This window comes from Stegostoma tigrinum, chromosome 18 (assembly GCF_030684315.1).
Source record: "Stegostoma tigrinum isolate sSteTig4 chromosome 18, sSteTig4.hap1, whole genome shotgun sequence".
Taxonomy (NCBI): domain Eukaryota; kingdom Metazoa; phylum Chordata; class Chondrichthyes; order Orectolobiformes; family Stegostomatidae; genus Stegostoma; species Stegostoma tigrinum.
Genome location: NC_081371.1, coordinates 15,683,650 through 15,700,613, shown reverse-complemented (window position 1 = coordinate 15,700,613; position 16,964 = coordinate 15,683,650). Strand labels below are relative to the sequence as shown.

At 40.1% G+C, this 16,964-nt stretch overlaps 1 protein-coding gene across 3 annotated transcripts in view; it reads left to right on the top strand.

Moving 5' to 3' along the window:
- The window catches only part of LOC125460698 (receptor-type tyrosine-protein phosphatase zeta-like), a 242,061-nt gene that overhangs the window by 191,318 nt on the left and 33,779 nt on the right, over positions 1-16,964 (top strand). For 2 of the 3 annotated variants that reach the window (XM_048548417.2, XM_048548419.2), the window contains exons 15-18: positions 2,494-2,579; positions 6,432-6,452; positions 9,777-9,873; positions 14,884-14,966. In XM_048548417.2, coding sequence (XP_048404374.1) covers positions 2,494-2,579; positions 6,432-6,452; positions 9,777-9,873; positions 14,884-14,966 — 287 coding nt within the window. The remainder of the gene's footprint in view (positions 1-2,493; positions 2,580-6,431; positions 6,453-9,776; positions 9,874-14,883; positions 14,967-16,964) is intronic. The other variant, XM_048548418.2, reaches the window with a different exon arrangement.

The following is a 16,964-nucleotide window of genomic DNA, read 5'->3' as shown; positions in this document are numbered from 1 at the left end:
AAGTGCAATGGCATCAGTAGTGAAGATTTGAAACAGAGACCTAAGGCAATGATTTTGGTCCTCCCCAATGTTTAGTCAGAAGAAATTTCAGCCTATTCCTGTACAAGATGGTGGAGAAACAGTCTGACAATTTAGAGACTGCAGAGACATTGAGAAAGGTGGAGGTTTGGTAGAGCTGAGAGTCATCAGCATAAAAGTGGAATTTGACATTGTGTTTCTGAGTGTTGTCACCAAGGGACAAATTTTTCTTGAGAAATAGGAGGCAGACAAGGATTGCTTCTTGTGATACAAGAGAGATAACTTTGCAGGAGTGAGAAGAGATGACATTGATAGTGTATCTATGGCTGTAAATAGATATTGGAGGAAGAGGGATCCTTTATCTTTATCAAAGTCAGATTGGATTAATCAAACAGGCACAAATACTAATTCTAAAAAATAATCTTTATGGAACTGGATTAAGCAGCTCATGAGGTTAATATCCTTTTGGAGCAAGTTGTGAAATTGAGTGTTGTTATAGTGATCATTTATGAGGTGGTGCTAGAAAATGACCATGATAACTATCAACAGAAGTTGCTGGAAAAGCTCAGCAGGTCTGGCAGCATCAGGTGAAGAACAAAAGCAGACTTAACGTTTCGGGTCCAGTGACCCTTCCTCAGTTCTGAGGAAGGGTCACTGGACCGGACATGTTAACTCTGATTTTTTTCTTCACAGATGCTGCCAGACTCGCTGAGCTTTTTCAGCACCTTCTGTTTTTGTTCCTGATTTACAGCATCCACAGTTCTTTTGGTTTTTATAACTGTCAACATTTACCAGGAGGCAAGTAACTCAGTAATGTCATGCAATAAACAGAGCTGCCCCCTCGATCTGGTATGGCTAACATTGTTTGGTCCCAGTGATTTGACTTTTATGCTCTGAGGAAAAATAAGGATTAGGCATAAATACTGCATTGCTAAAGATACCTATCTATAAATACACAGATTTACAAATTCTTCTTTGTCCTGATGGGAAAATCTAGATTTAGTTGCTTCTGGTAAGTAACTGTGGATAATTCTATTGTTGCTGGCCTGAGTTGGAGGTTCTTTTTATTTTGCCTGTACAGCAAGTCCTGATTCTTCCCAGGAGTATAGAAGTATAAATTCAGAAAACATCGAACAACTCAAAACTGAGCATCAATGATACAATGTGCACCGTAAGCAACAGCAGAATCGTACAAAACGATGAGCTATATCCTCATTACCTAGTTTATGCATTGTACATCTACTTTCAATCATCAGTAAAATGATATAAGGTGTTGTCAAGAATGATATTGGCATCAACCTGCTGACTGATGTCTTCTTCTAGTCTGCTGAGGCCACTTGGCTCCAGACTTCTTCACTTTATTGTGAAGTGATGTCAAGGCAGCATTGGTTATGGCAGCAAAGAGCCCGAGCAAAGCTGGAATGAATGGGAAACTATTTATTGATTAGACTTACAGCTAGTACAAAAGAAGATGGCTGTGGTTGAAGCTTAATTATCTCCATGTGAGGTTATCTTTGCAGGAAGTCCTCAAGATAATCTGCTTCATCAAAACCTCACTACAACATGAGGTCAGAAATGGGATGTTTGCCAATGGTTACACACTGTTCAGCACTATTGATACTGAAACAGTGTTCGTCGATATGCCGCAAGGCCTAAACAACATACAAACTTGGCAAACAAGTGACAGGTTACAATGAGCTACACCAGTGCAAGGCACTGATGTAAATGTTATCAGAACACAGTTGGAGAGATGTACATATTTTTGGGTGCCACACTATAATGTGAAAACAGATGTAAAGTGCTTTGCAAAAGAAGCAAATGCAAGGTTGGAAAAACATTTTCACACAGTGAGTAATTAACACTGCCGGTAAGTGTGGTGGATCCAAGTTTAATTGAGGTATTCAAGTGGATATTAGATGATTATTTGGACAGATGTTATGTATAAAGGTATGGGGGGAAAGCAAGAGATTTGCAGTAGATAATGACGCTCATTAGAAGATTTGGTGTTGACATAGTGGGCCAAATGGCCTCCTTCTGTACCAACAGGAGATAATCTAACCATCATCCTTTGGCATTCAATGGCATTACCACCATTGAATTCCCCAGTACTAATATCCTGAAGGTTCCCAATAACTAGGAAGTGAACTGGACTAGACATATAAATACTGTGGCCATTAGACCAGGTCAAATTCTGTGGTAGGTGACTGAACTCCTGTTTGTTCAAAGCCTGTCCACTGTCTACAAGGCACAGATCAGGTGTGTGATGGAATATTTTCCACTTACATGGATGGGTGCAATAGGGTTACATTGTCAAGGGCAATTAGAGAAGGGCAACAAATGTTGGTCATTCCAATATTGCCTCTTTTCCCATGATTTAAAATGGAAAATGTTTGTGCTGCTGTTTTTTTTATTGCTGTAACCTGTCAATCAACATTTTAATAAGATTACAAAAGACAGCTTTTTATTTTCTTTCAGATGAAATGGGAGCAATTCCAATCAAGCAATTTCCTAAACATGTTGCAGAACTTCATGTAAATAATGGATTTTCTGAAGAATTTGAGGTATGTTCTAATTGTATTTTGCGACTATTATTTTATTAATTAATGAAAGAAAAGTTGCAGTTAGGTAACCACCAACCCATTCTCGACCTCCCCACCCAAAAACCATCGAGATAGAGTTACAAACTGACACTAAGAATTAATAGCACATTAGTTTTACAAAAATTCAAAACACCAAAATTCTTAACATCCTCTGAAAAATTACAAAGGAATTAACGATTCAGGTGAATCTGTTTATGCAGAAAATTAGAATGCCATACTCAGAAATGAGCTGAGATAACTTTGAAGGGAAATTTAGGTGAATGTGGAAAGCTGTACAGAATTATGGAGATGGACATGGCAGTGTAACTAATTTTGACTGGAGCAATGAGCTAATATAAACCCATGAGCTGAATAGTCTCTTTCAATGCTGTAACTTACTATAGTTTATGAAAGCACTTCTGAAATCTACAATTGACAGTCAATTAAATTGAGGTTAAGTTAAGTTTGATTATAAGCAAACTACACCAACCAACTTTCGAGAGAGAAGGGAAATAATACTAATGAAGGAGGTAAACGTTTTTCTTTAATTGGAAGTTTCTATAGATTCTGGTTTAAAGCATGAAGATCAAAATATTTCAAATGATGGTCGCTGATAATTGATAAGCATCTTAATTATATTTAATGTCATTTCATTGTAAGGCTTGCTTTAAAACTGAAACCTTAAAATGCTGTGAGATAGTAGCTTACAAATATTTAATGAGATGTCTCTGTCTGCCAAACAGGGCATCATCTCCAATAAAATGACAGAGGAATGATTACTTGTCCCATTATACTATAGAGTATTCGCAGAGTCCAAGTAATCTGTTAACTTGTATTAAGCATTGGTGATGAGAAGAGTCTGTTAGTACTCAGGTATCAAAGATTTAGTCTGATATGGTATACTTCCAGATTGGTTAGAGCCCAGGTTAATTATTGTTTAAAAGTTTCATGGTTTTTGTTCTTTAACCCAAATCCTCCAGCACATTTCTCACAGTGGGCAATGTTTAGTGGTAGTGATCTGGGTCCTAACCATTAGTTGGAGAACTGGTGGGAACTCCATGCCTCCTTTCTGAGTGAGGTTGAGTGCTATTCTCAGGGAATGAAAACACATAGACATACAAACTAAGAGCAGGAGTAGTTCAACAGCTGCCTTAATCTGCTGCACCATTTAATCAGATTCGGACACATTTGATTGTGTCCTTAACTGCAGTTTGTTGGTTACCCAAAAGACCCTTTGATACCCTTGTAAACAAAGAATCACTCTACTTCTGCTATAAAAATATTAATTGACTTGTTTCCACTGCTCTCTACAGTAGAGATTTCCATGGGCTCACTACCTTCCAAGAGAAAAATAAAATTCTCCTCAACTGCATTTTATTTATCAACTATATCCTTGAGTTCTAGTTTCTCCCATAAGGGGAAATATGCTTTCAGGAAACACCCTGTCAAAGATGGATGAGGATATTATGTACCTCAAGATGATCACTGTTCATTCTTCTTAACTCTAATAGGTATAGACTCAACTTATCCAACTTTTCCTGGTAAGGAACTTATCCAGGTACCTCCCTAGACAGCATCTTGTCTCCCACTGAAATAAGGCCTCAGTAATGTGGAAATCCCATCCTCAAGAGCTGCTGGCCTCTTCAATGTTAGCAGCATCACCAGGAGTGATGGTCACTGCTGGTATATAACTCAGTGGTCATTGATGGGTTATCCTCAGGTGGGTAAAAGAGGCAGTAAGGGAGTATGGGGAATGGGGAATGGTTGACAACAGGACAAGGGATTGTCATCAGGTGGCTGCTACTCAAACACACCCACTTTGTGCTGAAAGTTCCCCTGATCAAGCAGAGAGCACCATGGAACATGATGCCAAGTCCCCTTGCATTGCTGGTAACACTGTGCTCTGATAAGGCCCATTTAAGGGATCTTTAAGGCTGTTTATAGGCTGCTGGGAGGCAGATACACTTATCCAGCATGGACTTAATGGGAGGGAGTCAGGATGGCAGTGGGTTTCCATCCAGCATCCCCTCTATTTCTGAACATACCTCCAAGGGATGGCATTAATTTCAGCCCTATATTTGCACCATGGTTTCATTTCCAATACTTGCCATCACCTGACCCAATGAATTTGAGTTGAATTTTGTTCCTTTGATACTATTGGCTCATGCCCACTGAGATTTCAATTCAAGCTATTTGTGCCTTCAGTGCATGGTAAATACATAATTGGAATCAAAGCACTTGGGGTCCAGGAGAAGGGCAGCATTCTGAATCATTTCACTCATTTTCTACAAATCTGTGCTACTGCCTTAATCACTCGGATATTTAGATGTTGTATGTTGTGAACAGATTACAGAGTATTAATGATTGATACCTGGGGTTTTAATGATTTTGCATGAAATGTGTCATTGCTGGAGCATTTATTTTGATTTAAAACTTCAAAAATGTGATTGAATACACATTGCAAGACAAGACTGAAAGCAATGTGCATTTTTTTGCATGTTAAATTTGAGCTTAATTTGCAACCTTTGACGAAGTTTATTAACAGCGGGCAAAAATTCAAAGTCATTACATACAGAGGTAAGATTTACATTTGGAAACACAAGTAAAATAACACTGAAAACATGCAACAGTCTTTTGCTCACTCTTTTCTTTAACTATCTTCCCTGCCTAACTGCTTTACCTCTATCTCTGCTTTTGTCAAGTAAACCCCCAAAATTATGATATAGACCTGTCAACCAATATTCTTCTCTCTCTTTCTCTGTTACATTATTATGTCTTTTCCCCCAGAAATTAAAGATAGATAATGGACAGCGCATGGGAATAAACATAGTCTCATGTTAATTTGCTAGCCAATTCTATTTAACAGAGATTAAATAGTAATAAAGCAAAAGAATGTGCTGTTTGGTATATACAGATATACATGTTGTAGACTTATTTGCATCAGCTTTTTATGATTTCTGCTTTAGAGTGTAGTTATCCTGCCATGTTGTTTTGTCATGATAAGGAAGGTGACGGAATAGCTCAAGAATGAGAACCTGGTCTGCAGATTTTGGTTTTAAACGTATTCAAACAGCCCATAGAAGCTCCTAGAGCCTTCACAAACTATACAATCTCTCAGTGAGGGCTAATTTCCACCCAAGTTTTTTACTTCCTATATTCAATCAGTGATGATTTTATAATGTTCGAGTTCACTTATTCTCACCTTATCTGCAATTTGTTTCTAATTCTTTTATGAATCAAATTAATCTACTTAATAACATTTTTGTTTGCTTACATTTCCAATTTTTAACCAATTGCTTTCTCTCTACAACTGTACTGATTCTTTGGATGGTCCTTTTTAAATTCTTTCAAACCGTTCCCTGCATCCCCACTAACTCTTCGACAATCGGTAGCTATTTCCTGGTCATTTGATGTTGCTTAATTATATGTTAATGTCCCATTGTATTGGCGATGTTTTTCATCAGTCTTTTGATGCAGTCATGGTCTGAGTCAAGAGGCCTGGATTCAATTTCTTACCTACGCCAAAGGTGTATCATAGCGTGTCTGAATGATAATTAATAAATACACAGCCATGTTTCAACACTGGGCCAATGGGCCCTACTTGAAATTTTATTGATTTTATCTTGTGACATTAAAATGAAGAAATTTACAGAATTTTAAATTTATAAGAAACTTTGATCACTGGTTATGAATGAAGCTCACCTAACATTTGAAATGTATACATTGCATGAATGTTTTAGTTTCTTCAATTACCTCATTGTGATACATCTGTGGTGTTCACTATTTGCTGTGGAGTTTGATTGCTGTGCTTTTACATTCCTTCCCCTTCATAAGAAACTGAGAGCATTTTATGAGGTAAGACACATTGTTTTGGCTTTGTTAGTCCATTAGAAGTAGATTTTTAGAGCAATTATTTTCCCGTTTTAATTTTGCTCATCCATGTGCTTGCTCTCTGTTTAATGCATTTCTGACACACGCAGAGTGGTTTGTTCTGAAGATCAAATTTCAATTGCCAGACCAGAATAAATTCATTCGCAATTGATTGATCCCATTGCATTTTAATGTGGCATGCAAGTAAAGCAGTTATTGGCGGACAAAACTGCTCTCACTCTCATGATGCTGCTCGTAAATATTGTTCAGGAGAAACTTGTGCATAAAAGCACACTGTAAAAATAACTAAATATCATGCTGACTGAATTTATAAATACTTTAAATTTTCTACCAAAATGATGAAAAAAACAAGTGACTGTGATTTCTTTAGATGAAACTAGCAGGAGAGATCTTTAGACATGAGTTGTGATTTCATACTACATTGAGGTCACTTTCAAATTAGCTAACTGGTCAGTAAAAGTTATGCTGTATCTCAATCATCCTGCTTTTGCAATAAGCAAGGCCTGCATTTCTGAGTTTGTAATTTTGCACTGAAGATCTTTGACTATAATTAGAATGTGATTATTTTTAAATCTCACCTCTTCAGAATACAATTTGTAAAAAAAAAATTCAATACGTTTCTATTTCCATTCCTCTTATTGCCAGGTGTAACCTCATTGTCAGACCTCAGCACTACAAGAGCACTCCTGTAATGACAATCAACCTCACAGGGCGAAGGGAGCAAATAGAAAATGGGTTGTTGAAGCATATTGTTTGCATGATGTTTAGATGCAACAGTGGATGCTGAGTGGACCTGTCCTGTTTCATATTCACATGTCCCTCACCATACATAATAGACAATAGACAATAGATAATAAGTGCTGGAGTAGGCCATTCGGCCCTTTGAGCCAGCACCACCATTCATTATGATCATGGCTGGTCATCCACAATCAGTATCCTGTTCCTGCCTTATCCCCATAACCCTTGATTCCACTATCTTTAAGAGCTCTGTCTATGTCTTTCTTGAAAGCATCCAGAGAGTTGGCCTTCACTGCATTCTGGGGCAGAGCATTCCATATATCCACCACTCTCTGGGTGAAGAAGTTTTTCCTCAACTCTGTTCTAAATGGCCTACCCCTTATTTTTAAGCTGTGTCCTCTGGTCCTGGACTCACCCATCAGCGGAAACATGCTTCCTGCCTCCACAGCGTCCAATCCCTTAATAATCTTATACGTCTCAATCAGATTCCCTCTCATCCTTCCAAACTCAAGAGTATCTAAGCCCAGTCGTTCCAATCTTTTGACATATGATAGTCCCGCCGTTCCGGGGATTGACCTTGTGAACCTACGCTGCACTCCCTCAATAGCAAGAATGTCCTTCCTCAAATTGGGAGACCAAAACTGCACACAATATTCCAGGTGCAGTCTCACCAGGGCCCTGTACAGCTGCAGAAGGACCTCTTTGCTCCTATACTCAATTCCTCTTGTGATGAAGGCCAGCATGCCATTAGCTTTCTTCACTACCTGCTGTACCTGCATGTAGTAGTGCAGTCATAGTGCAGCTGGGAGCAATCGAGAGTGAAAGCGTCGGGAATCATTGCTACTTTAGAACATAGAACATAAAACAGTACAGCACAGGAATGGGCCCTTTGGTCCAAATTCTGCCTGCCTTTGGTCCATATCCCTCCATTCCTTTATTTCCATGTTCTTATGTTAAATACCCCTTAAATGCCCTTGTCCACCGCTATCCCACCCATCCCATTTCGGACACCTACCACTCTTTATTTAAAAAAACTGGCCCCTCACATCTCTTTTGAAACTTTTGCTGACATTTAAATGAAGGAATTATAGTTTGTACTAGCTTCATCATTATTTTTAAAGATGTGCGTGCAATGCCTATAACTAGTGGATTTGAACATTATAATCTAGCATTTATCTGAAAGTTTGTTTTGACAGTAAGCTGAATTAATTTTGATTTTAAACGGAATTTAATTGATCTTTTTAATCATTCATGGGATATAGGTATCACTGGCTGGGCCAGCATTTATTGCCGATTACTAACTCCCTAAAAGGCAGTTAAGAATCAACCACATTGCTGTGGGTCTGGAGTCACATGTAGGCCAGGCCAAGTAACGGTGACAGTTTTCCTTCCCCGAAACACTTTAGCAAACCAGATGATATTAGTGAACCAAGAGACAAGTTTTAGCTGAGCCTTACTGCCTGGAAAAACCACAGTTCAATGTTCTTTGTGCTCAGATTGTTGCAAGGGCAACAGTAGAAGTGGACGAGGGATGTGTCTGTTGTACATCCCAATGGCAAAATTTAAAATCCTCCTCCATGGTGGGGACAAATATAATCAGGCAGTTGGGGAGCCTGCCTCTTCCCCCAGTGAAATTTATAGCAAGATCTTTCAAACAGCCTTCCCAATTGAGGATCTTAAGGACTTCATCGCACCATTGGTGGTATTTAACTAGTAATGGGTTGAGAACCTGGCATCCTGAAAGCCAAAAGCCCAACACAGCTGCATTTGCTTGGAGGCTCCCGAGTATGCCTGTATGCAATGCCTGACCGAGGATCCCAACTTTGGGAAGTGGGAGGTGTGGCACTAACAACTAAGTCCTGTCTTGTTACGAAACAGCACATACCTTGCTGAAGCCTTCCTGTACCTCAAATCATGCCATTACTCAACTATAGTGGGGTCCATGGTGACCCCTATGCATAGGGTAAAATAATACTGATAGTTGCCACCACTTCCCAAATAGCGCTATCAAGTGTGAAGAACTGCCAGCAGCACTGTGACTTTCGCTACTCTGGTTGGACCTCTTCCTCACATCATCACGTGATCTCCCATCTCCAGCAGTCGTCGTCCTCTCCATGGACGGGCGAAGAGCTTTATTGCCGACTCCAATATTTTTCAAACTAATAAGAGGCAATGTATGCACACATGCGCGGAACAACATTATCTTTGGTGCCCCTGTGACATTTTTGTTTCCATGGGTCACACAAAAATGTTGGGAGACTTGACAGCAATTCTGAAGAGTCAGCAACAAAAGTTAGAGAATATTAGCATTAACTCACCTGTGATGCCCCCACAATCAAATTCCTAATGCTCATTGGAAAACTGATGCTTGAATTTTAATCACTTGAGGAAAACTGGAAGGATACGTCCCCCAGTAGGTTTCTAGCTTCTCAGGACTTGGGGGAAACACCAATAGGATTAACTTTATTTTAAATTGAGACTTTAATGGGCTTGGCTGTATCTATCTGAAATTTCATTCTATTTGCTAATACTTATCTTTGCTTGTTGCAGGAGGTCCAAGGATGCACTGTTGATTTGGGCATAACATCAGACAGCTCTAATCACCCAGACAACAAAAACAAAAACCGCTATATAAATATAGTTGCTTGTAAGCCAGTTTGATTGTTTTACTACCTCTCAAGTTTGTCACTAGTTTTGTTTTGGAATTACCCTGTCTCAAAATAGTATGATCAACTTAGGCAGAAACTCCACAGTGGCTCTTTGTCTTATGACTTCATAGGCCTGGCTAATTCAACAGGAGGGAGGAGTGACTTTTTCTCCCCACCACAAGGTTACAGAGTACAAGCCTTTAACTTCTTTATGACTGTAACAAATTAAAGAGGAAAAAAAAGGAACTTGTAAAATGGTCATCATGTACAAGAATGCAGAGGTGAGAAGTTTCGTTTACGAGCATCTCCTCATTTCTCCATTCTTTAACAGAAAGTCATGAGTCACAGGGACTTTGGTTATGTTGGTTGTCAGTTTTTCTACCTCAACTGGCATTACAAATTTGGCCAGTACTAGTTACAGCTACACCCACTCCACTGTACAAAATAGCGGTCAAGAAAAGGAACTTTGAACCTTTTTTTTCTCTTTAACTCCTTACCCAGAGAAGACCAACTGCAGTGTTGATGATTTACTGAAGTTCAACGTAATTTATGAACAAAAGTAGAAGTTGCTAGAAAAACTCAGCAGGCCTGGCAGCAACTGTGATGAAAAAAAAGATCAGAGTTAATGTTTTGGGTCTGTTGACTCTTCCTCAGAACTGTTCCGACATAGACCAAATGTTGACAAATGGGACGAGGTTAATTTGGGAAATCTGGCCAGCCTGGACAAGTTGGGCCAATGGGTCTGTTTCCATTCTATACAACTTTGAGTCTATGATTGAACTAATGTCAACAATACCTGAGGATTTAACAGGTTGGGTTGCATACTTGTTTTATTTTTAACTGTAACCACACCATCAATACACATGACTGCTGCCGGACTAATGTACATGGAAACAAATGTTTGTCTTTCACACTACTGGGTGTTTAATAAAAATATTATTTGACGTAAAATAATTACAAAGATAGCATTTTTTTTTGTCTTCCTATATACTTTTAAATTATATCTCTTCTCTTTCTGTCTATGTCCTTCCATTTCCACTGGTTTGACTCTACTCTTTTAACATCCCTGACTGTGTGACTACCAACTCCACTGAAGCATTGGGACTGTGAAATGTCTAATCAAACACCCTGACTCACTCACTCCACCAGTCGACTCGGTAATATTGGCAAACTTTCTTTCTAACTTTCACTTTGAACTGTAAGAGGAATTTCTCAAAGCAAAATTTCTTCTGCTCTCCATTCATCAGATTTCCTCTTTGAAATGAATAATTTGTGTGACATTGATAAACTTTTCTTCTAAACTTGTCTAGGCATGTGAGTGCACCTAGTCACTTTACAACTCCAATCTCATAGCTCTCCTTATCACCTTGATGGTTTTTCACTCAGATTTTCTGACCAGCACTGAACTCTCTAAGTTTCATGCCTGTTGTATCGTTTCTCCTCTTTGTCTTATTTTTCTTTGCATGACAGGTGTAAAGAAACTAAATCTTATTGATTTATTGTTACGTGTACTGAAGTACAGTGAGAAGCTTTGTTTGTGAGCAATACACGCAGATCATATTAAGCAAGGATGTTCAGGTCAAAAAAACTTAGACAGAGGCATACAGGTTACATTGCACATTGTGCCGGGTGAGATTAAAGTTAGCAATACCAGCATAATTTGAGTTGAGAGAGTCCACATCAGTTAATAAGTGCTGGATAAGAAGCTGTCCCTGAGCCTGCTTGTGCATGTATTCAGGCTTCTATATTGTCTGCCTGATAGGAGGTTGTAAGAGATCATTACTGGGGTGTGATAGGCCTTTGATGTTGGCAGCCTCTTTGCAGCAGCGAGCCATGTAATTGCAGTCCGTGGATGGAAGGTTGACCTCCATGCTGATCTGGGCTGTGCACACCACCTTCTGTAGTTTCTTACGGTCCTGGGCAGAGCAGTTGCTGTACCAAGCAGTTATGCACCCAGACAGTACACTTTCAGTGGTGCATCTGTAAAAGTTGGTGAGGGTCCTTATAGATGTGCCAAATTTTCTGAGCCGCCTGAAGGAAAAGAGGTGTTGTTGTGCTTTTTTGACTTGCATCTACTTGAAGTCCAGGACAGGTTGTCGGTTATCGTGACTCCGAGGATCTTGGCACTCTCCACCCACGCAACCTATCCTAGGAAATATTTAAACACTAACTCATAAGGTGAGCAGCATGGAGCAGATTGTGAAGTTATTCTGTAAGTCAACGCAAAATTGCCTAGCCTGTGTCAGACCGAAGCATAGAAGTTACCACCTCATTTGCCACCAGGCAAAATATTTCTGCAAAGATCTGTTCACAATCTGTACTGTTCTTTCTGGAGCTGTATTTGATGTTGGGTGATATGGTGGAGCTAGTGTGATGGACCCCATTCAATTTGGCAGTGTTTCAAACTTTTCTGACATAAATTGGGCCAGTGCCTAATGCCAACACCTCTGCATCCCATTAACTTCTCAAAATCTTAATAGTTTAATGTTTGTGTATTAAACAGAAGCTCAACTTGCTATTGCTATCAACCAAAGCAAGATATTCTTTCTCTTGCATTAAAAAAACCCAACATTTTCTAACAGTTTTTTTGTGTATGACTGTGAAATTAAAGAAACACTTCACAAATTTTCACCAACTCTTCAGTATCTCCATCTACGGTTGGATAGGAAAAATGACTTCTTTCAACTACCATCAGACAGACCATTCCTGTATAATCTTTGATAAAGCTCCTCGACCAACTTTTCTCTAAATCTTGGCAAAATCATGATTCTTAAACTCCATAGAAAACTGCCTTGAACTGCACACAATTTGCCTTATTTCTGCATGTGAAATACTCCTGCGATTTTTCATGCTCTCTTTAGGACAATCAATTTGCAATTATAATTGATTGCTTTACCGAACATGACACCCTTACATGTTTCATCACAGTCTCTCTGCTAAACTCTGGCATGTCGTTTTGTATGTAAAGTAATTTACAAAAGTATCTCAGTGGCTAAACTGACTCAGCCTTCACAAGAAATGTCAAAAGAACATTCTCATTTACATAAAGAAATAAATACAGGATTATGCCATTCAGCCCATCAAAAATGTTTTACTGTTTAATACAAGCGTGGCTGATTGAACACTTCAATGCCTTTTACCCATTACCCTTTATGTTTCCGATAATCAAAAATCTATCAATCTGTACTTTAAACATACTCAAATACTAATATTCCACAGATAGCGAGTTCCAATGATTCACTGATTTTAAGAAAATCTTCTAATCCCCATTTTAGATTTTGTTCCCTAGTTCTACACTCCCCAATCAGGGGAAATATCTGACATGCACCTACCCTGTCTATCCCCTTAAGTATTTTATAGGTTTCAATGAGATCACCTCTCCTGCTTCAAAACTCGAGAGAATACAAGCCCAGTTTGTTCAGTCTCTCTCCGTTAGGTAGTCCTGCCATTCTGGGAATGAGTCTGCTGAATCTTTACCACACTCCATCTTTGGCAACAATATCACTCCTGAGGTAAGGAGAAGCGTACATAATACGCCAGGTGCAATCTGATCAAGTTCCTGTACAATTGAAGCAAGACTTTGTTGGTCCTGCACTCAAATTCTTTTGCAATAGAGGCTAATATTCTATTAGCCTTCTGACTATCTTGCTGGACCTGCATGTTAGCCTTCAGTCATTTGACAAGGATCAAGGACTCTGTGCATCTACACTTGCCAAGCCCTTGCCATGTAAAGCATATTCTGCACATCTGTTCCTCCTACTAAAGTGGATAGTCTCACATATTTCCACAGTATATTCCCTCTGCCATGTTCTTGCCCACTCATTAAGTCTATCCAAATCCTCCTGAAGCTGCTTTTCACTTCCTCACCACTTTTTCTCCCTCCATTTAGCTTTGTGTCATCTGCAAATTTGGAAATAAGACATTTGGTCCCCACCTCTCAATCATTGACATATATTGTGAGCAGTGGGGGCCCGATTATTGATCCTTACAGTACTGCACTAGTCGCAGCCTACCAATGTATTCCTACTCTCTGTTTTTGCAAGTTCCCCTGACTGTTATGCTATTAGCTCATTTTTCAATTTGGTCCTCCAACAATTTGCATAACAAGCACTTTGATTTCCTCAGTGACAAACACACACTTACTGATCCTCATCCCATCTATCAAAAACTCCCTGCTAATCAATAACCAAGCCTTCCCACTGTGGAGATTTTGTTCACTTCTCTTACAACTAATGGCAGATAATAGGAGGCATCAATATGTCCAACTCTAACACTAACCTGGCACTGGAGTACTGGAATATTGGAATAACAGGGAAGCTTTGTCTGGTTTTGTGAGTGAGAACGTGATTTACGAATGCCTTGTACTCTCCTGAGATCACAGACTTAGCTGTACCTGGATCAATTGGGAAAGCAAATTGTGAATCTCAAGTATCATTTTTAATTTAGGGATTGAAATTATAACACCAGTCCTAATCAGCTCATCTGTCAAATGCTGTTTTTTCTGCTGTTACCTAGACAAGAAGGATGCCATGGGAGCAGATCAGGTATGTAAGGAGGTAAGATATGGAAAGTAAATGTTCTGGGCCTCACAGTGGAAACCGTTCAAAAACCTGGATACAACTGGCACTTATATTTTTTGGCCAAGATTCAGCCCAATGTGAAATGTTAAATTCTGTTTCTTTTTCACCATATGCTTGCCTCATGCAAACTTGGCATGCAACTTTTTTTTAATATCCATAATCTTTCACAATGGGATATTGCATTTGAGTATGTGAATCACATGCCATTGTGGAGCGATGTGTTCTCAGCAGAGTAAGGAGGGTGTTGCCAAAAATGAGAGAAATATTCCTGTTTGATTTAAAACGGTTTCTTTGGATTGCATGAGTTATATTGCAGTTCTGCTTACATGGATTAACCTGTTAGATTTTACAACCTGCATTAACATATTTTTTAGAACTTAAATTGTTCAATTCTTGGTAAAAGTAAAAGGAGGTTTTTGTTTGTTGCAGTTGACCATAGCAGAGTTAAACTAGCCCCACTTGTGGAAAAAGACTCCAAGCACAGTGATTATATCAATGCAAATTATGTTGACGTAAGTAATGAAGCTCCTTTCATATTCTGGGATAGTGGGAGGAATAGTTTTGAATTTATTATCCTGTTATTAATTATTATTTATCATTTTTACATTTTATAGAATTTCTCTGGAAACGTCCCTATTAGCACAAGATATTGTTTTCAAAGTCTTTGGTTATTTACTATTCAGAACAGTGGCACGGTGGCTCAGCGGTTAGCACTGCAGCCTCACAGCACCAGGGACCCAGGTTCGATTCCAGCCTCGGGTAACTGTCTGTGTGGAGTTTGTACATTCTCCCCGTGTCTGCGTGGGTTTCCTCCGGGTGCTCTGGTTTCCTCCCACAGTCCAAAGATGTGCAGGCTGGGTGGATTGGCCATGCTAAATTGCCCATAGTGTTCAAGGGTGTGTGGGTGATAGGGAAATGGGTCTGGGTGGGCTACTCCAAGGGGCGGTGTGGACTTGTTGGGCTGAAGGGCCTGTTTCCACACTGTAGGGCATCTAATCTAATCTAATCTACATTTGCATGCAGTTTAGTGCCACAATGTTACAATTTCCCTCAACAGTGGAAAATGTTGCTCTATTGGTGTATCCCCTGTGGAATTGCTCAGCAGGAATCAGAGTGAAGGATAGAACAGTCAAGTGAATATTGATTGATTTACTGTCACATGTACCAAAGTACAGTGAAAAGTTTCGTTAAAAAGCAATAGAGGCAAATCATATTAAGCAAGGATGTACAGATCAAAAAGACTCAGACAGAGGCATACATGTTACATTGCACAGAGTATGCACTAAGTGAGATCAATGTTAGCAAGAACAGCATTATTTGAGGCTAGACAGTTCCCTTCATCAGTGGAATAACGGCAGAGTAGAAGCTGCTCGTGAACCTGCTGGTGCATGTGTTCTGACTTCTGTACCTTTTGTCTGATGGAAAAGGTTGTAGGAGAGCATTACTGGTGTGCGATGGGTCTTTGATGATGTTGGCAGGCTTTCCGCAGCAGTGAGCTGTATAAATGGAGTCCATGGATTGAACTCCCTCGTCCGATCCACGCTCCCCTGCAGCCCCACCACACCCGGCACTTAGTGCTACACTTGCCCCTACACCTCCCCCTTCAACCCCATCCCAGGCCCCAAGAAGACCTTCCCCATCAAGCAGATGTCCACCTGCACATCCACTGATGTGGTATACTACATCCGCTGTACCCATTGTGGCCTCCTCTACAGCGGAGCTTTGGGGACTGCTTTGCAGAACACCTACACTCGGCTCGCACTAAACAACTGCACCTCCCAGTTGAGAACCATTTCAACTCCCCTCCCATTCCTCAGAAGACATGCCCATCCTGTGCCTCCTGCAGTGCCACAACAGTGTCACTCAAAGGTTGCAGGAATATCACCTCATATTCTGCTTGGGAACCCTGCACCCCAATGTTGACTTCACAAGCTTCAAAATCTCCCCTCCCACTACGGCATCCCAAAACCAGCCCAGCTCATCCCAGCCTCCCTAGACTGTCCTTCCTCCCACTGATCCTCTCCTTCTACCTCAAGCCCTAACCCCATCTCCTACCTACTAACCTCATCCTGACCCTTGACCCGTCCATCCTCCCTGGACTGACCCATCTCCTCCCTAACTCCCCACCTACACTCACCTTTACTGGCTCCACCCCCGCCTCCTTCACCTGTCTGTCTCCTCTCCACCTATCTCCTCCTTTTATCCATCTTCTATCTGCCTCCCCCTCTCTCCTATTTATTTCAGAATCATCTTCCCCTCCCCCATTTCTGAAGAAGGGTCTAGGCCTGAAACGTCAGCTTTCCTGCTCCTCTGATGCTGCTTTGTTTGCCGTGTTCATCCAGCTCTACACCTTGTTATCTCTATGGATTGAAGGTTGGCATCTGTGCACACCACCTTCTGTAGTTTCTAATGGTCCTGAGCAAAGCAGTTGCCATACCAGGCACTTATGTACCTGGGCAGTATGCTTTCAATGTCCATCTGTAGATGTTGGTGAGGATCCTTACGGACAT